The 20,994-nt window shown below is 38.8% G+C and overlaps 1 protein-coding gene across 1 annotated transcript in view; it reads left to right on the forward strand.

The window, feature by feature from the left end:
* The window catches only part of LOC111657568 (transcriptional repressor scratch 1-like), a 44,827-nt gene that overhangs the window by 19,528 nt on the left and 4,305 nt on the right, over window positions 1-20,994 (forward strand). The window contains exon 3 of the mRNA XM_023409780.2: window positions 14,077-15,466. Coding sequence (XP_023265548.1) covers window positions 15,343-15,466 — 124 coding nt within the window. The 5' untranslated portion in view covers window positions 14,077-15,342. The remainder of the gene's footprint in view (window positions 1-14,076; window positions 15,467-20,994) is intronic.

The raw sequence follows: 20,994 nt of genomic DNA on the forward strand, positions 1-20,994 counted from the left end.
ACACACACACACCTCCTCCTCTTCATCCTCCCCTCCTCCTCCTCCTCCTCCTCCTCCTCCTCCTCCTCCAACCCCCCCTCCTTCAGTCCTGTCCTGGGCCCCTTGTGTCATGGAAATCCTTTGTTCTTTCTGCGTCCTATAACACATGCACACACACATGAACACAGATGGAGTGAGTTGGTCTATTTAAGCAGTCTCACCATCTATCTAACAGTGACAGTCTTTTGTTGGAGGATTGTCTGACAAAATAGAAAAGTGAGCAGGGACAAATATCTTGCTAGACTCATTATGGTTAGTGAAAAGTAAGTTAATAAATATGTTAAAAAATATCTTTCTATCTTTTTGGAAAGAGAAGAAAGCGTTGTGTCTTCTCTTTTCTTCACTTTTCATAGGCAAAATTAAATTTAATACCCCGATGAAAAAAGATAATGATAAAAAATAAAGATTAAAGATTTTTTGAGTTAATAGCGACATCAAAGCCTTTTATCCCTTATCATTAATTTGGTCTTTTTTTGAAAAACCTTCAGTGAGGTCTGTGTGGTTTCTGGCGATTAAACGCACAACTTTTGCCTTTCATCTTTGTCTCAAACTAAAGGAAGCCAAGATATGATCCAGTTCTCCTCCACTAGAGTAGATACAGTATAACTCAATGGAATAACTGCATGGCTCTGCAACTCTGTCACACTGGAATCAGCAGTATTACATAGAGGGAGAGAGAGGCTCGCTGGAAGTGAGGAGAAAGTGAGAGAGAAGCATTGGCTGGCGCATGTGTACGTGTATTTGTGCCAAACGTCTATATGATATTCTCCTCTGATCCATTTACCGTCTTAGCTGACCAAGATTTTCCTGTGCAATAATCTACCCACTATATCGCATATGAGATTAAAACTCTATATAAATAAACTGACATTGACAATGACAGAATATAATACAGCTCTATCATCTGCGTCATATCACTGTGTGTGGATGAGTCACTTTTCAGGTGCAGTACAGCACCCAAAATAATTTTATGTTTTACGTCTATCCTTTCCATAATTTTTTTTTTTTTTTTTTACATTTTTGGGTGAGAAAAGTAGAAATACTTTAACTACATAATACAGCAAAAAGCTTGGTTGTACATTTAAAAGTACAACCGGTTCTTTATTTAGTGAGTGTAACACGATGAACAGGTGTTAGAAATAGGCTATTTTAACGCAGTTAAAGTTAAAATAATAAAATATTCACGTTCTGCTTGATTTAGTAAAGCTTGTGGTCACTGGTTGTGATGTGAATTGCTTTGGACTGTTTTTGGACCCATTTTAGGAGATTAGAAAGTTAATAATTGGCCTGCTAATTTGCCGTAAGCAACCACCATCCAGTCTTTATATGCTATGCACACTTAGCGAGTGGTTTTCCACACAATGGCATGCTTAACCGAGAGACCCCTCTCCCAAGAACAACGGGAGCAAGTTATGTTTATGATTGTGAAAATGATGATGTAGGTTTTCCTAACCTTAACGAAGTTTTACCCAGTGATTCATTACAGTTTTTGGAAGCACAGACATATTTCGCTGCTCTGCTGTTAGGGGTGTCAGATCAGAAAACACTTAGTTCGAGAGGGCGTGGACAAACTAGATATTTTGTTGTTTAATTTGGAGGACTTTGTTTATAAAAGACACTGTCTGCCTCATCACGATCTGGAGGTGTGCTGGCTCTTCAAACCGCAAGAGCGTGTTGCGTACAGCTCCTCATCTAACAACTCATCGTGTTTCTTCTTGAGCCTGTCCTCCTTTGCAATATTTAAAACTGATCAAGGAACAAAAACATATGAAAGGGATTATGTCTTTTTTTTTGTAGACACATCAGTGATAAGCACTAATCTATTGCATTTGTTGTGGCTGTAATGAAAGACGGATTTGCATAAGCAGTAACTTAACACAGCTCTGATAACAAAGTGGTTCTCTCCACATTGTTATCAGAGCTGTAAACATAAAGATTGGGATAAATTACAAACAGTAACACACAAGTGCAAGAAGACCGCTACCAACAATGAAAAGTACTACATACAGAAGTAATTATTGAATTTAAATGCATCGAATGGCTGTTGCTGAAAAAAGAAATAGCATCTAAAAGATATAAAGATGAGTGAAACAGCACTCAGCATCACAAAGACAGTGTGATGGGAGGACAGGTTTTGATTTACATGTCCTGAAAATGGCCGTCTCTCCTGTGGCTGTTTGGAGGCCATCAAATAAACTATCAGTCTGCTTTCATATCATCAGGTGAGGACTTGCATCTGATTTTTTTTTGTTGTTGTTGTTGACAGTGCTTTGTGCTGAAAAGGGATGTGCCAAATTAGCATACGATGTGAGGTATGGGAGCTGCTGATATGACCTGACCTGATTTTAGCATTTTGTCTGTGATCACAGAGCTCCCTGGAGGGATCAGAAAGACATATTTTTCTTTGTAAAATGAGTGGTATTTGGGTTTTTTTTAATGCTCTAGGTTTCTTCGCTCTGCTGGAATACAAATTATTTTGTGTCCAAACTGATAATAATACAAATCTGATGACATCTGGTTTTGACATTAAAGCAAAGGGAGAAAAAAAAAAACTGTTTATAATGTCCATAATGTTATTTAGTTCAAGAGTAGCCCAGGTGTGCGGTGGTAAGAAAATACATGAGATTTGAACTTCTCTCTGAAGCTCTATTTTTCAACCAAAAAACACTTTTGCCTTCAGACATGGTTGGATGACACTTCGTATGAACCAGATTGCTTAAAGCATATTGAACCCATTAGGGCATTTGAGGTCATGGTGAAGATTAGAGTAAGACTCTGAGGAATTAAATCAAATCAATACAATATACTCAGAAATGACGTATGTGTCTTTGACTGGTTACTTGTTTTGATCCCAGACAACAGAGCAGAGGCCCCTCAGCTTAGCTAGTTGGTATCAGGTAAAAACTTCCTATCCGCAGCTTAACGGTTTTGGTGACTTTTATGATTTCTGATTAACACTGTAGAAAAACTCTGTGATTCTTTGTTTATGATGCTTAATAGGAGGAATGATGCTTAAAAGGAGGCTGAAGAGTTTTATTTATAATGGAAACTGAGAGTTTTCCAACTTCTCTAATCCACTGTGAGGCCTAAACAAAAATTTTATGGATAATTTTTACTGACACTATAAACATATCACATCCTCACACATTCATTTAAGAGTGAAAATAGCAATTAATCTAAAAATCCAAGGTGGATAAAACCCAAAACAGAACAAAGCCAGACGTGTGCCCACAGTGTTTCATTAGGGAATGCCATGACTGCAAACATACTGTTGCTCGCACAAACACAACAACAGCTTAACAAGATAGCACAGGAGGTTTAACAAGCAGGTTACTTCCCTGCCTCTGAGGCTGATAAAAATGTTTGTTTCCATGGCAACAAAGCATTGTTATTTTACAATCCACTCTTAACTGTCACCCCTTCAACTTTTTCTCTGTCTCCTATTTCTCTGTTCCTTCCATCGCAGCATCCCTCCCTTTTTTTTATCCCTCAGTGTTTATCCTTTTATCTTGACCTGCATCTCTGTCTCGCTCTTTTTTTTTCTCTCATCTCTCCATCCTCATCCTCTTTCTCTTCCTCCCTGTTTCACCATGTTTCTCTCTCTGCTTATTTTTTTTCTTCTACCCATCTCTACTTCCTTCATTATAAAGCTAAGAGGATTTGGTGGTGGTGGTGGTGGTGGTGGTGGCGGCGTGTGTGTGTGTGTGTGTGTGTGTGTGTGTGTGTGTGTGTCTGTGTGCGTGTGTGTGCGCTGTGTCCCTAGACCCAATTAACCCCCTGAATCTCTTCTCTCTGCTGAGTTGTTGCACAAAATGAGAGACAATTTAAATGACTAGCTACGTGTGACGTTTTCGTCTTTGCAAATGGAGACTAAATTGTCCGAGATCACAGAAGGAGGATCATCAAACTGTCTTCTCCTCATATTAAGGTCGGCATGTTGACACAGCTACAACCTGAGCTAAAATAGATGTGGCTTCAAATTAGAGGTGGATTCCTTTACAAATATCACAGTTTGATAACAAAAACACCTATGTCAATCAACTCTACCTTTGCTTTGCTTCTTACCTCTCTAATTTTAGCTGATTTCCATGCTCATCTTATTCCTTTTGAAGACTTGGAGACATGACATTGATTACACCTGACTTACTCTACGAAAAGCAGACTTTGATTTCGATTCAATTCAATTATTCATATGGTGCCTAATCATAACATACATTATCTTAAGGCACTTTACAGAATAAGGTCAAGACCTTAAAATATTATACAGAGAAACCCATTTCCCACCATGAGGAAGCACTAAGCAACAGTGGAGAGGAAGCCCCTCTTACAGACTGGTTGTTGTAATGATAGTGATACTTATAGGTGTAATAATGTTATTGACAGCAGCAATGATAGCAGCACTAATAAGAGGAGGACTAATAAAATTAGTAATGATTAGTGTTGAAGATGTGTTAAATTTACTTTGCACAATAGTAGGGAGGGCAAATGGATCAGTGGTGCTCCTGCTGGTTGGATTCATTCCAATTAGAAAATAAACAAACATCTAACAGGAATCGGAAATATTATTTAAATGCATTCATTTAACCAGAAGAGCTCCTGGTTGACTATTTTTCAGGAAATAAGCATTGAATCTCAGTAGAGCAAGAAATTACTGTCAATACAGGGATATTGGTTTAATTTGAAATGAAATCACTATCATTTTTAATGTTTTACGTACATATTATTTTAACATGCCTATCTTGTAATGGAAAGTTCTAGTTTTTTCTTACTGAACACTTGATGAAGCCACCAGACGTTGAAATGAAACTTCCTGCTGGATTACTGTTTTAAAGCTGATTTTGTGTTTGCATGCTACATTGTCACATGCAGTTTTTTTCAACAACAGCTTCATTTAATGATGTGAGAATGTAAACACCTCCTGCTTTGGAAAACATAAATGTTCTCTTTCCATAACTGTGGACCGCAAAGATTTTAAAAGTACCAAGATATAACTTATAAAGTCAGTCAGAGTCGTCTTGATGAAATTTAACTCATCACATCAACCTACACAACCTGCAAGTAACGAACTACTAGCCTTAAGTGTTTAAAGATAGTAGATTCAGTTGAACTGTGCCTTTTAGCCATTTTAGTGAAGTAGCCACTATTTGAATTGCAAGTCACATGACACCAATGTCCGGAACAGACTTTTCCCCTTATACAATCATTACAAAAGAGCAGCTGCAAAAACCATGAAAACACTTTTCTGAGCATCAGGTACACTAAAAAATGACACCATGGGCCCAAAAGCCTGAAGAGCCCTGGCCAATGTTGTTAACAAATGCACCCATTGACATATGTGCAACTTTCATTTGAATGAGCGGAGCACCATCTTGGAACATGTTATTCTGTTCTCTTATGGTTATTCTTTATGTACTGAAAACTTTTCATCACAGTCACAAAAACACTGCAGTGTCAGATTTTCTGTCATGTTCCTCTTGGCTTCTTTCTCTACTTGTGTCTGGTTTTGTGTGCTCTACTCTCATGTGCTGTCTCCATTGTAACGCAGTCCTCAATGTAGAAAATGTTTGTTCACAATTTAAAATCTAAATACTAAACACTTTGATAATGTGAGTTGACATCCAGCACAGTAGGGCAGGGTTACCAGAGAGAAAACAGTAAAAGCATTTCTTATCATTTATATCGCAACATGGCACCATGCACCTACGCATGCATGCAAGCACACACATGCGAACACACACACACACACACGCATACACAATTAAAGGTGTCTAGGGGCTATTGAAGGTATCAGGTGTGAGCCAGCTGTGAACACAGACTGGTTAATAAGCCGTCTGTGTTTGAATTAATGACTCATAAACTTGTCTATCTATCTATCTGTCTGTCTGCGTACATGTGTTGCCCCCGTCTGGGGTTTGTAAAAAATAGTTTTCACACCCAGGATTTAATAATAAACATTTACTTATAAACATGGTAAATGTTAAAATGTCCTTTTTTAAAAACAAAATGCGATGTCACTCTGTTCCCTGACTTAGCCTGGTGTAGTTTGAAACACATTCACATGCACAATTCCATGTAAGAAATATTAATATAAGGAATATTTTTGGAGGATGAAATAAACATAAAAAAATAAAGTAACTTTCCACAGCATCCCATTACCAGCATGTAACTTTTCTTCAAAACCGGATAAACTGTTAGCGACTAGAAAAATTGTCTGTGCTTATATTGTATCGGGACACGAATATATCAGTTATATCATAAGGTGTTCAGATCACTGTGTAATGGCAAATTCAGTTTAGGGTAAAGAGATAAAATGAAACTGCAAAGACACACAAAATCCAATAAACATAGTTATCCTAGATAGTACAAAGACTTAAATCATTAAAACATGAACAGATTGTTCACAATGAATCCCTCCTGCTGTTAGAAAACTTTCATACAGTTTAGAGTGATCTAATTTGCTGCTGCTCATTCTTTACCCTGACAGAGAGCTATTGAATTGCCTTCATCTATTGCCAAGTTTGAAAATCTTAACTGAAGGACATGGGGGTGGTATTACACTGTGGCAGACACATGTTCTTATACAAGCCTCAGAAAGCTTTTCCCCACTGACCATGTCTCACCCTAAGAGCCTTATCATTCCATCAGCATCTACAAGATGTCTGAAGGTTGTTCATTTCCCAACAAGTTAAGGCACTGCAGTGTTTAAAAGCATTGCTGAACCGCACAGCTTTCTGTGGTGAAGACTACAGAGAGAGCACCAACAAGTTTGATAATTCTCAAGTATTACAGAGGTTTCAAGCAGAGCTGGGGATTCATTATGACTAATGTGTTCCCAGTTTAATATCAGTCCTTGCACAATCAAGGCAGAGGCACCTTTAGATTCAGATATGGATTGGAGTGGTGTTTTATTGTCATGTGTGGCAAAATTGCAATATTATTGGTTCTGTTAAAACTGCAATTTCATGGCATTTTTAAGCAATATCATTGGATTAGCTATTAGACGATGACGTAGGGATGTCTCCAACCTAAAAGTGTTCAAGCAATATCGTTGAACTTGCTTTAAGTCTTGAATTTACAATGTCAATGTGCTACAATTGTGCTGCAAATAGTTCTCTTTCGTATCGGTTAGCCTGACTAATGTTTATACTTTTTATCTGCTCCTCTACGTGCCTGACAATCTTAAAACCCACAGACTACGCATTCAAACAACGTGGAAAGACAGTTGTTCTGACAAGTATCTATCTATATATAAATAATATAATTTAGCATTTTAATTTTTTTATAAGAATAAATCTGTGACTGCTGCAGTCAACATTTTCAAAGTTCACTTCCTCTAAAATCTGGTGAAATGACACAAGCATATGGCCTTTAGTTGTGCAGTAAGAGAAGGAAACTCATTGCAAGGTGCTGAGATTCAGTGATATAACTCAGTAGCCCCACATTGCCCACATGGGTATCAGCTGTCATATATCTACCTATTATAATGACACACATGTGACTAGTTAATATGGACCCAACTATCTATCCTGCTGCTCTCTATCCAATTCTCTCCTGGAATACATTTTGTTTGTGTTCCTAAGATTTCAGTGAATAATTGCACACATGATTTGAATATGTAATCCACAAAGATTTTGTCTCAAATACCTGAAGGTAATATTCAGGTTTTTATGGCTCAAAATGTTGCGTATGTCTCACCACCTCATGTCCAGGGTGATGATGTGTGATGATGATTTTTATTCTATTCTGTAATCAGTTTTTTCGTTCCCCCTGTCCACAAGGTCAGAGGTCAGGGTCAAATACAGGAGCAATAGCTAGTCAGTTGGGACTTTAAAATATGTATCCTCCAGGACACTATCATTCACATTTCAACTTCACTCTACCTCCTTGTAGTCTTTCGGTCTGTTTGGTGAGTTACCACGTACCTGTCAAATGAGTTCACATCCAAATTTTGACATTTGTCTTGTCATCTCTCCTCTGTCTCTCATCCCTTCTGTCTCTCTTTGCCCTGCTTAGTAAAACAGAAATTACATAAAATAATTCTTGGGGTGCAGTAGTCATCTTGAGGGTATCAGGTGCTTTGTGTGGCCCCGTCCTAATGAGCCACATGTGACCAGTTAAAAAGGACCCATCTGATCTGCCCATTCGCCTCATTACCAGTCAATACATATTAATGTCCAGGGTCACATCTTATACATACAACATACATATTCATAGCACACATGCAGGGTCATATATGTATCTTAATGACATGGACATGATGGGTTTACTGGTGATATTATCTTCCTTTCTTCTCTGTTTTGTTTTATTATGACCAGCTGTGTGTTAGTCTTCTTAACCGTATAGTATTGCATGTTGTTCTGCTCATCTATAATGTTCAAATGCTACATTGTGTTACACTGAGTGGGAGTACTTTGAATTAGGGCAGTGATTTTTAATGCTTTTCACTTGTGACCCCTTAAAGCAGAGCATGTGGACATGAGAGCAGTTCAACCAAAGAGCATTTTTTCCTCCATAGATGATTTATTTGAAGGTTTTTTTTATAGGCCTGAAGATATAAAATGGGGTTCAAAAGTCTGAGACCACTAGCTATCCAATATTTCACAAGAGAGAGAAAAAAGGCAGCAAAAACTTTTTTCTTTCTTATTGCATTAATAATCTTCTGACTCATCAATTTTATCTTTGGACACTTTTGAGCATCCAGACCCCCGGGTTGGGAAACATAAAATGAGGGGTTTCACCTACTAGTCAACTTGTGTAGTATGTAGTTTCATTAGGAAAGTAGATCATCTATAATTTTCTTTGATCATTGTTACTCATATATTTATAGAACTAATGTTAATTTAGAAAAAAAAAGAATTACACATGTATAAATAAAACATCCATCAACTGCACAGTAACACAGAAAAAGTCAACAGTTGCTTTAAAAGGATACTCAAATGGCTCTTAGTCAGTGACTATTCTGTAAAGTGTCACGACAAGCAGAGGTTTGTTTGTATCATCTGATTACATGTAAAGACATAAGTATTGAAAGCTATTGCCACACACCAGAGCAGGGAGAAAAGTCTGGCTAAAAGAATTTGGGGTCCTTTGTATGTCCTTGTAGTTTCAGTACAATAGGTTTTACGAATGGGGCTAATGATGCATGCTTTTGGACAATGACAGTGTCTTGAAGGCAGTCATGGTATTGAACTTGGCTGTACATGCGAAACTTGACAGAAACAGTTCTGTGAAGAATGAAAAAAAAAGAGCTTTGGAGACAAATTAAAACTCTGACTTACTTTCACACCACCTGCATAAAGTGGGTGTTATTGTCGAATTGTCTGTTTTGCAAAAATTAACACAAGCGGCTGCGTGCAGTTCTACTGTCAGAAGGGTTAAGGAGGTGTTCAGATGCTGTTAGGTGGTTTAACAAGCACTTTGTTGTAAGCATATTGAGGCCTGTGGCATGATCTTGTTATAGAACCATAAAATCTTTTAGGTATGATGTTGCGGTGCCTGAATGAGTCAACAAAGGGGTGTGACTTTGACATAGGACACCATTGGTTGCCTCCTGTTTCCTACCAACAATCAACCTTGTCCTTTTTAACCATGGCCATAATCACCAAGTAGTTTTTGTGCCTAAACCAAACCAAACCTTAACCATGGGGGTAGAAAAGCCAAACAGAGTCATATGAATATTTTCTAATGATAGTAAAGCATTAGAAAGACAAATAATATCATCAGGCTTGGGGTGTGAGATCACAATATGCTTAGCTAATTTGGAAGGCACTGACAAACAACACATATAGCCACCATTAAGACTTAATAAGACAGTTTACGTTGTTTTTTCTCTTTCACAATTTTCTAATATTTCCAAGACAACCCATCATTAGCATAATACCAGCATTAAGTGTCTCAGGCTTTATAAGAAGAAGATAAGTGGATGCATAACTAAAAGTAATGAGATGAGGTGTTTTTCTCAAATGGACTCCATTTGTAGATGGGTCATACAACAGACTAATGTAAGATATTTATGTTGGTTGAAATCAAAGTCAGGGTCATCCATCACTACCTTTATCAAACCAGTGTGACAACTATGTGACTGAACTGCTTCCCTCTCTCTCCTTTATGTTTAAACCCCATCTGACCTTCCTTTTGTCCTCTATAAGTATTTTGTCCCTTTATTTTTCTCTGTTTTGCTCCCTCTCTTTGTTTTTCTGTCTGTCTTTTGCCCTCCTTCTGTTTTCTCTCCTCCTCCCTTCCTCCTCTGTATCTCTCTCTGTCAGTTTTTGTTTACAAACCCTTTCATCTGGATATTACTTTATATGTAAAACCCTTCTATTTGAATGGAGTTTTATTTAAAACCCTGTCATTTAAATGGCTCTTTAAAAGACAGAGGAATGAAAAGTCAACAAGGACCCTTTTTCCTGACAGGACTCACACTCACACATACACACATACACACACATACATGCTCACACACCGCCTGCCTGTCTACATGCATCCAAGTCTATTATTATGCTAATGAGTCTCCAGTCTCCACATGTCCCCACAGCCTACACACACACACACACACACACACACACACACACACACACAGATATATTTTGCTGAGCTCAGCAGTATAGCTGCACTCGCAGGCTAGCAGGAAAAATAACGAGGAGTGGACAGTTTTGCCATCATTGAAATAGTCCTGATAGAAATGGTATTACCTGGTGTGTCATCGATCGGCACAGAAAGACAGTCAATGAGAGAATCACGCCCAAGCCCCACCAACAAATATCTTTCTATAGCTGTTGCTCTTTCTGCATTTGTCTCTGTCTCTGCAACCAAGAATCCAAACATACCATAAAATGAGCTGAAAAGGTTTTGTTAGAGTCTATGTGTATAGTTGACACCATAGACCACAGAAAACGTAGATGTTGAATATGTAAATTGAGATAATCTTTTTCTTACAGTTTTTTTAAACATCTAGTCTTTTAATTATTGATAAAAGCAAAAGACAGTTAAACATTTTATGTGTCCAATTTTAGATAAACTCACATCTTAAAGTAACAATAGATGATTTCTGAACATTAGGGGGCAGAAAGGATCCTAAACAATCTCACAGGAAAAACAGAACAGACAGCCTTATCACATCATAGCTTAAGCCTGATCTGACCCTGACTATCAGCAGGACAACATCATTTGTCTGTTGAACTGTTGAGCAGTGTAAAAATAATTATTTTTATTGATGCTATAGTTAAGCTTGGTTGGGTTGGATTTAGGAAGACATTGTGGTTTTGGTTAAATTTGAGTACTTTTTAAGGTTTGGAGAACTTCATCATCATGGTCACAATAACATATGATTAAGGTAAGGGGGGACTGTGGCCATGGTTTGCAGGCTAAAGAAACAAAGAGCAGTTTCCCATGTTAAAGTTTGATGTCTGATATTTTGTTGATCCATTCATCCTAAACTTTCTATAAGGACTTTGCCTCCTGTGCTTTTCTCATAATTACTATGTCTGCTAGAGGGCTTTGTCACTTGAATATAAATGTGTTGTTTTGGGGCACTTACGGAAACTACTGATGTTGTCATGTCTTCTTGGGAGGACAGTCTCATCTATTCATGCTGGGCAGGTATAGCGTACAACAGCTTGTTAGAATGTATTTGCTGGAAAAGGCTGCTAGCTGCTTCATAGGATGGTTAATGAAAACAGCAAGACTCGACTTCACAGAATAGTTTATGTGTGGGCCGGAAAACAAAAACAATAAGTTAAAAGAACCAAAAAAAGGTCTGAGAGCTGTATAAGGATGCAATCTCGGTGGGTTCAACACTACAAACAACCCCTTTACAAGGCAAAAACAGGGCTTGAAATAAGGCAGGTTTAACTTAAAATCAAATTTGAAAATTCTCTTTACTTTTGGAGCCTCTTTTGAGCCCCTGACTACATGTTCAGGCACATACTGTTAGCCCCTGTATCTAATATTATAGTCCATCTGAGAGTGAAAAAGAAACCCCTTCAATAGAGTGCATCAACACATAAATAAAGCAGGAATAATAAGTGACAGCAACCAACGAGGCAGACAGACTGATGAGTTTAAAAGCAATGCTCTGCAATACACTTCTCTACACACGCACATACACAAACATATGAGTTTTAAAAAATTCACACGCTCGTACACAAACAGACATACTCTCTCTGTCTCTCTCAAACATTTATCAATGAACTACAAAAATAGGTTAACTCCAAGGACCTCGCTGAATAGATCTTACATAAATGCACACGTCACTGAATTACATCACACACCATCATCTTGCCTGCCCGTATGTCTATGAATGGGGGTAGGGCTTTGCATAAGTGTGTGTGTGTGTGTGTGTGTGTGTGTGTGTGTGTGTGTGTTGCTGTCTACTGGCTGGAGGGAGAAGTCTGTTTGTATGAGTGTGTAAACACCAAAACAGCGCATCATCACTCTGCACCATGTCCCTTTCCTCTGACACATAAACAGACAAACGAACAATGTGTGCAGCAAAGTCCTATGAACCTCTGACATTGTCTCTCCCTCTGCTTTTCTGGCTCTGTGAGAGACCATTCAGCAAAAACACCTTCACCTCAGTTACATTAACCAAACTCATTGGCTAATGCTGAGTATGGATTCACACACAGAGAATGTGATTGGCCCAGGAGGAGAACCGATTTGCATAAAGGAAACTCAATTGGTCAACTGCAGTGTAAAAGCATTGACCTGTGTTCAGTGCCACAAGAAGTTGGTTTTCAGTGATTGGTTTGATGGTTCTCAGTCCCTCGGAATCGCTAGAATCATTAGGTGGGATGGTGAAGGTTTTTTTTCCCCCTAAAGCAACAGTTAGTGCTATATCTTTGATTTCACAGAGATAATTATGATACAAACAGGCTGTTCTGCAGTTTCCCATTTAATGGACCTGTGATGTGGTCACCTACCAAAGAACATTAACTGAGGAGCACTGTCAATCTTTGGAGCTTGTGTGTCATTATGAATATGGGTCAAAAAGGTGACTGAGTGAGTCAGAGGCAAAGTTGTGCTGTTGAAATGCTTACATCAATATTTAATCATTTATTAATCAATGATTTAATATCACAAACATCCATTAATTTACATTGTTTTTTATTCAGTTTCGTTATTAATATGTTGAACTATCCACACATCTTTATGGATGTAGACTAACATGGATTAACCGCATCATGTTTAGAGTGAAACATGGTATGTGTCAATCAACTTCAATCACAATTGTCAATCACAATCTGGTTGTTATGTTATAGTCTTATAGTGTGTATGTAGCCAATAGATTAGGTTTCAGTGACATCTTTTATCAAGATATTTTTCAGAAAATCCCTAAGTTTGTACTGTTTCTTATTTCAGTTTTATGGTTTGCCTCACAGTCAATGAACTACTGGTCTGGCATGAACAATTTCTTTGAATGTAATAATATAAATAACTATATTAGTTTTGACTATTTACTGTTACACAAATTTTCAGCCCTGAAAATTAATTGTATAGCCTTCTACAACGATGTCAGTGTAAGGAGTCTGTGGAATGTTTTCTGTTTTGATGAAGCTATGGGGATCTCAACTATGGAAATGAAATTTGAATGCAAAACAACCAAACAATCCTTTTATTGATTGATTACTTTTTTTTTTTTTTTTTTTTTTTTTTTTTTTTTTTTACTATTTTTCTCTATAATCTATATCAAATGTACAATTGCAGTGTAACCACTTGCATCCTCTCTATAGGGTTCCACAAATGGTCTCTGATCCTTAGTTTGTAAACCAAAGCAACTAAGTCTACATTTTCATTTTACTGTCATAAAAATCAGCGTGAGCGAGCACTTAAAACTACCTCATTAAATCCCTCCCCGGCCATCACAGCGCGCCGCTGCTGGTCCCACAAGACAAGATGCTCTTTTTTTTCTTCTGACGAATAAAATTAAGCACTTTCATCTCTCTCTCTCTCTCTCTCTCTCTCTCTCTCTCTCTCTCTCTCTCTCTCTCTCTCTCCCTCCCTCCCTCTGTCTCTCTCTCTCTCTCTCGGCCTATAAAGCCGCAACAGCTGATCTCGTGCATCAGAGAGAGCCGCAGCTCCGCACGCGCCGAGGAGAGGAGAAGAGAGAGACAGAGGAGAGAAAGAGTGAAAGAGAGAGTTAGCAACGGGGAGAGGAGCTGTTCTGGTCTTCCAACTGCAGTTTTAAAAAAAAATTTTGAGCAATATTTCTAAGGAACTGTGATGGCATTTTGACTGAGTTTGTTTCTTAAAAGAAGCTGAAGTGTTGCTCTGAACGACGTGTCGAGACGTTTCTTGGACTCAGCTCTTTTTGAACCCCTTTAACCTTCGTCTCTCTTTGACCGTTAGCCGATCGCTACCAACTCGTTAACAGCGTCTTTCTTCTTGGTTTCAAGGCATTGGTACACCCAACGGTATCCTGTCGACACAAAAAACCCAGACTGAGTTGACTCACCTGCATGGGAATTTCCACCGGAGTGTGTTTCACTCCGACTTGAGCCAAATTAGAACCGGTGGAAACCGTTAAAGTGGTCGTTTCCCTTTCTCTTCCTCTCTTTTTCCTCTGGTGTTGAACGGAACAGCGGCGGTTTGGCGACTGACTGTTGGCTGTGGCACGCGGAGGAGAACAGGGAAGAGTCTCGCGACGAGGGGAGCTGTCCGGTGCTGAACCCAAGAGCCTGGACAGGGGCAAGCGAGGAGCTGTTTGTTGGGAGCTGTCAGCGTGCTGAAAACCAACGGTTTAGAACGAGAAAAACCTTTTCTTTTTGAAAAACGGAATAAAACAAAGAAACGAATACATAAACAAAGCAAAAATAACGTTTGATTTACTGGATTTCCCACCTTCAGTGTTCCCGGACAATAGCCATACAGGAACTGGTTTAATTTACTTTTTATTTCCGACCTTTTAGAGATCCACAGGTCTTCCAGTGGCGGTTTATGTGAATGAAAACTGATTTTTTTCATTCTAGTATCCAACAATCGCAAACCACATAGCCTGAATTTGACAAATATCACTCCCCCCCACACCCCCACACCCCCACCCCCCCAAAAAATAGGTATGCAAAAAATACAGAAGCACGTAAGGAGCACTTGGTTAGTTTGATCTTTAAAAAGCCATGTCTTCTCTGCACTTTGGAGGCTGTCAGGTGGAAGGAAGCAAACGCACCTGTAGTAGCTGAAACAAGGGAGCACATTATAGTTAAATCAGGCTATTAAGTGTTATATAGGTTTTGGTCAAGTTTGAAGTGACGAAAGAAAGAGAAGGTGTGTGTGTTTATTGAGTGTAGGATCAAGTACTGTCCCATCATGCCTCGGTCTTTCTTGGTGAAGAAAGTCAAATTGGACGATTTTTCGGCTGCAGAGTTGGAGAGCTCATATGGTCACAGCCGAAGAGAGGAGCTCAGTCTACGATTTCACCATCATGACAAAGGTTAGTCACCTTCCCACCTACACACACACACACAGACACACCCACACCTACACCTACACACACAATGTCTGCCATACATCACCATCTAGGGTATTTCTTTTTATCCCCAGATTCAAAGCATTAGTCATGACTCTTTCAGAGGGAGGAGGAAAAAGGATTTACAGGGTCAAACTCCGGTCACAACCCAAAAATATACCAACTGCAAGCTTTGAAATTCTTTTTACTGATTTTTTTTATTTCTTGCAAATATTGTTTCCATGAAACACTGGTGGAGAAAACAGATCAGACAGATGGCAGGAGTGAGAAAATATTCAGTTTTAGCTGAGAACCCTACTTTCTCAGGACTATAAGAGACACAAACATTGTTCAGTAATATAATGTGATGAATGTGTGATAAATATTGACCATTTCCACAACCAGGTCAGAGATCAGGGCAGAGGACAGGGGTCGTTCTCAAATGTACCTCATCAGGGTGAATTCTTGATGACTCAGTGTTTAAACAAACCAAATCCAAATGTGTATGTACCCTCCAGTGAATATTTCTGTGAAATGTTTTTGATTTGCAGATTAAAACATCCCCAGATGCACACGCACAAATTGAGTATGACATTGACGTGATCAAAACAAACACATGCTTTATGTTCTAGTGTTGTCAGTTGTGATTTTTTTTTTTTTTGGAGAGGACAGGATCTGTAGTTCAATTTCAGGCTATTCATTTAGCCGGCATGACAAACAACTTATGAAACAGCAAATAAAACTCCATTAGTCCTTCAGTTTAACGGTAACATGTCACATTTTGGTCATCCTGAAATGAATTTTGATGCCACATACTTCTGATTATTCATCTTTTTAGCTTGTATGTACTATCCCACTATTTAGATAAACAGCATACAGTGAACACATATTCAACTCAGCATAATTATTGACATGAACAAGTTAAGTAGGAAAAAGGTAATTTTTTCCTTAGGGAAAAGAAGAAGACAGCTGATGAGTAACAGGGAGCCAGAGAGCTAAGATGACTGCAGAAAGCTATGTTAAATAATTATGCTGTTGATGTGTCATCAGGGCACATACAGTGGGATTCTCTCTTGTTCTTTTGCCCACTATATCATTCAAATCAGGTTGTTTCCAGCAGCTGTGAGTCTCTCGTGAAGAATTCGACAATATTGACCTGCTACAGTGACTATGAATGGTTCCCACGCACCATATAATCCTGGATACACAGGCAAAATTCAATACAATTAGTAAGAATGGACAATATTGGGTCAAATCTTCAGTGAAAATTTTCAAGCATTGATGAAATTCTTGCCTTGAGTTTCTGAACACAGGATGATAGTATTAAGATAGGACACATTTACAATTGAAGGCTGTTGTTTTTTGTTCTGGTACCACTAGGAATGAAACTAATCTGAAAATCACAGCAACAGGAGGTTTGTGGACTCAGAAGTTTGGACTGTAACAAATATAGCAGCCTCACTTTATGTTAAAGCAGTATTTATATTTGAAAATTAGATCAAACAACTACATGCGGTGTAGCAGGGGTTACTCTCACTCACAAAACCCACTAAGAAGATTGCCCAAATGTGCAGTTTTATATGTCCTTTAGCCTCATCTAGTTCATTTTTTTGGTCATACAACACATTTCATTCTGAGTAAGTCTCAGTGTTCTTATGAACACGGTTTCAATCAGGAACAGCTGTTTTCATTAGACTGACTGGAACAAATCCCAGGGAGACCAAAACCTCACTAAATGAGGAGTGAATATTTGAATTGTCATAGAGTGGCCAAAAACACATCTCCAGCAGGTGACTCATGCTGCTCCTTGTCTGAGGGATGTGTAAATAGGCAATTGTCTGCTAACATGTTAGCCATAACACTTTTAACAGGCAGTAATGTGCATAGGTTGTGGGTCTACCAGCTTGTTTCTGTCCTCTAGTGGCCCAAAAATTGATGAATGCAGCTTTAAAGAGCTAAAGAAAAAACGGTGGCTGTCAGTGCACAGTGAGACGTGTGTTACAGTGTTAGTGCAGCCTGGTGGTTTTCACATTGTACCAAGGTCAAATGTGAGAGGAAGAGATCCCAGGTGTTCTGATGACTGAGTGAACAGAGAAACACGCAGCACAGCAGCAGCAGCAGCAGCAGCAGTAGTGCAGCAGCAGTGCAGCAAGCATGTAAGGACTGAGACTGCTATCCCTTGTTATAAATATAAGAGTTTGACTGAAGCAACTGCAGCTTGTTGCTCACACACACACACACACACACACACACACACACACACAAATGTACGTGAACATACACACTGCTGTGTTTCTGTCAACTCGGCACATTTCCCAGGCAGCTTGCACAGCTGAGTGCACAGCATTACACACACACACATACACAGAGGAAGCAGTCAGTGACCTACAAGTGTCCAAAGCACACAAGTGTGTGTCAGTTACTGCTGGTTTGGATCAAAAATTAAATTGTAGCTTGCAGCTTTTTTCTCTCTCTCTGTTTCTGTCTCTCATTTTCTCTCCATTTTTCTTTCTGTTTCTAATTCTCTGTATTTCAAAGACACACAAAAGAAGGATGGCTCTGGTATGGCAGAATATTTTAATCTTTAATAAGCATTTAGAACAGCGATCAGCTCTAATGCTGTTAAAGTACTTTGAAATGAGAAAGAGTTGACACAGCGAGACAGAGATGGAGACAGTTGCAGGGAGACATAGACAAACAGAGACAGTACACAGATGCTGAGATGCACAGCAATTACAGTTCACAACACAGTTTTTTCAAAGGAGGATAGCAGGGAACGGTCATGTTTAATTGGCAGGGATCATAAAAAGAAAGTCTGTGAGAGAAAGCAGGGATATACACTGTTTTTACACTGTGACATTTTGCATCCCAAAACAAGGGATGGAGTTTGTTTTTTTATTTCTGTGTTACTGCCTCGCAGCCACATATGCACAACTGTGTCTGGTTCTTAGTACCTTCGCAGCAGAGTAAACAAATGCATCTATTGAAAAGGTGCAAGGATACACATTAAAGGAAGGGAATAAAACTGTAGAAGGTATATACTAGGTCAGAGCATTGTGCTTTGGTAACTATAGTGGGAAGACGGCATAAGATTAGTTATAGATTGCACCTCCCAGCCCTAGAGGATGAATCCAGTGTTTTTGGTTAATCTGAACCACTGTCCGGCCAAAATTTCCACTTGTGCACTGGGCACATTACCATAATATGTACTGACCATATCCATTTGTCCTAAAGGATGCGCCTCTTTCATTTTGGACGCTCCAACATTAAATTTTTGCTCAAGAAAACCCCAGCTTTAGTCTTTTCATACAACAAACTGTACAATGTCCTAAATATGATGGGGTGTCGTAAATACTGCATGACACTGTGGATGGAGATCTAAGTGAACTGCATTGAAATCAAATATGTCTAACATGTTTATTTTCCTAGAAAATATATCAAATAAATATTTAGATGTCAGCCCCTTTTACATAACTTTTTCCACATCTATGTACAGCAGTACAGGACAGCAAGACCAAAAGTGAGAGATAGCAACATGTGCTGGTTGTTGTTCACCCCTTTAAATGTCTATACTACAGCTAGGAAACATCTGTGAAAGTAAAGTGCATGACATCTGCTGTGAAAGTTCCCTTAAGCAAGGCAGTGACTGCTCCAGTTGAGCTGTTCAGTGTCCACCAGTTACAAGTCCATAGTTCAGCACGACTAGCAAGACTAGAGCTTGGTCATCTTTCAAAAGTTTCCAGGTGAGCTGTAAAACATGCTATATTCAGGCACATGCACAAACAAACATAGTACTTTGTTCTAGAGTGCAGTAACTGAATATTCATGAGTCACGATTTTTTCTCTGTCTCTCCACCTTTTTCCGACCTTCTCTCTCTTGCCTCACCCCTCCATTTTCTGTCTTCAACTACTGCTACATCTTCATTTAATTCAAAACGTTGAATTAGCACAAGAGCTGTAAACAGCTCTGCCAAACCACCTAACCACAACCACCATATTGGGTATAACGTCACTCTGTCTCTACTATATCTCTTCTTTTTTTCTTTCTTTCTTTTCCATCTCTCACCTCACTGTGCCTCTCCTGTCTTTCCCCTTCTATCTCTGTCTCTTGCTCTCGTCATGTTATCGACCAACTTCTGAGCTTTTCTCAGAACTGCATCATGAAATTATATTACCAGCAATAGTATCTCCTCTGCTGCCTGTGTCTAAATGCTCACAGAGTGCTAATTGAAATGGAGAGCTATTGATCGGCATATATCTACAGGAGTCATGGCTGTGGGGTATTAGCTACCAGTCTCTCCTTGTCTCTGTTAGACTCCAGCCTGTTGAGAGTAGAACCCAATAATAGAAATAATGAAGCAGCTGACATCCTAACATGGTAACAAATCAGATTTGTCAGGAGCTGTGCATGGATATGCAAATTGCTTAGGAATTTGTGAGTCTCAGGCAAATATACCTACTGTTTAGCACAAGAGTGAGACTGAAAGGTTACACAGTTACATGTAATCGTGTCAGGGTGCCCTTGAGCAAAGCACTGGACTCCAGCTGCTGTAATAGAGATGCTCTGTGTACAACAGTTGCAGTTTTGACAGCTTCAAGGTGTGACTGCGTGCAGTTGTAGACCTGTCAGGAAAGGTGCTGCTGATGAGGAGAAAGTGTGCTCACTGAATCCCTCCATGAAGAATAAAGATTTCCCACTCAGGGGAAAGTGTCTCCTCCTTGCTGGCAAAGACATAAAAGCACTTTACTACCACTATAAATACCACAACTCCTTCTCCGTCTTTATATTGCCTCCAAAAATGGTTGTGCCTGAGACACATCTCACAGTATGAGGGTGTTTCTTAAGAACAGACTTGTGTCTCATATGAATGCATGTGTTAATGGGAAAGCAGAAGTCGGTCTTAAAGCATAATGTACATGTTGTTAATGTCTCGTTAATGTGATCCTGAGACACCAGGCTGTAATCAGTAATATTATCTGGAGACATTATGCGAAGCAGCGCTATTAATAATGAATGAACTTGGGTGAATGAGTTTGATTTGTGGCCTGTGTTTTTACAATTATATGAAAGATTCATTATATGAAAGAACTGTATTGGTAGCAGTGGATAATATGGAGCCTCTGGAGTCCTGAGGACAAGAGTAACATGTAGCCCGCGTGTAATCTTCCTTGTGATTCACTGCAGCAGTTTGGTTAATGATTTAGTGCATGTCATTATTTTTGCATAATTATGTAATCACTTTCATTGTCTTTAATTTATTTCTTATTTCTGATACTGTCATGATACAACTTAAATACAATTATCACAATAAGTAAAGCACAATGCTTCGTGATTTCTTTATAAGCTTTATGTGGACAACAACTTTTACCTATTTTGGAAGGATAGTAAACGATAAATTGTTTTACTGCCACTAGGTAGCTTACGAGTACATGCTATTTAAAAAAACAACTTAAAGCTCAAAATATTTAGAGATCTGGAGTCAAGCAGTATCATGTGCAATGAAAGTGATAAG

Source organism: Seriola lalandi, unplaced genomic scaffold, assembly GCF_002814215.2.
Source record: "Seriola lalandi dorsalis isolate HSWRI2012SDOR001 ecotype SW California unplaced genomic scaffold, Sedor1 jcf7180002054408, whole genome shotgun sequence".
Classification (NCBI taxonomy): domain Eukaryota; kingdom Metazoa; phylum Chordata; class Actinopteri; order Carangiformes; family Carangidae; genus Seriola; species Seriola lalandi.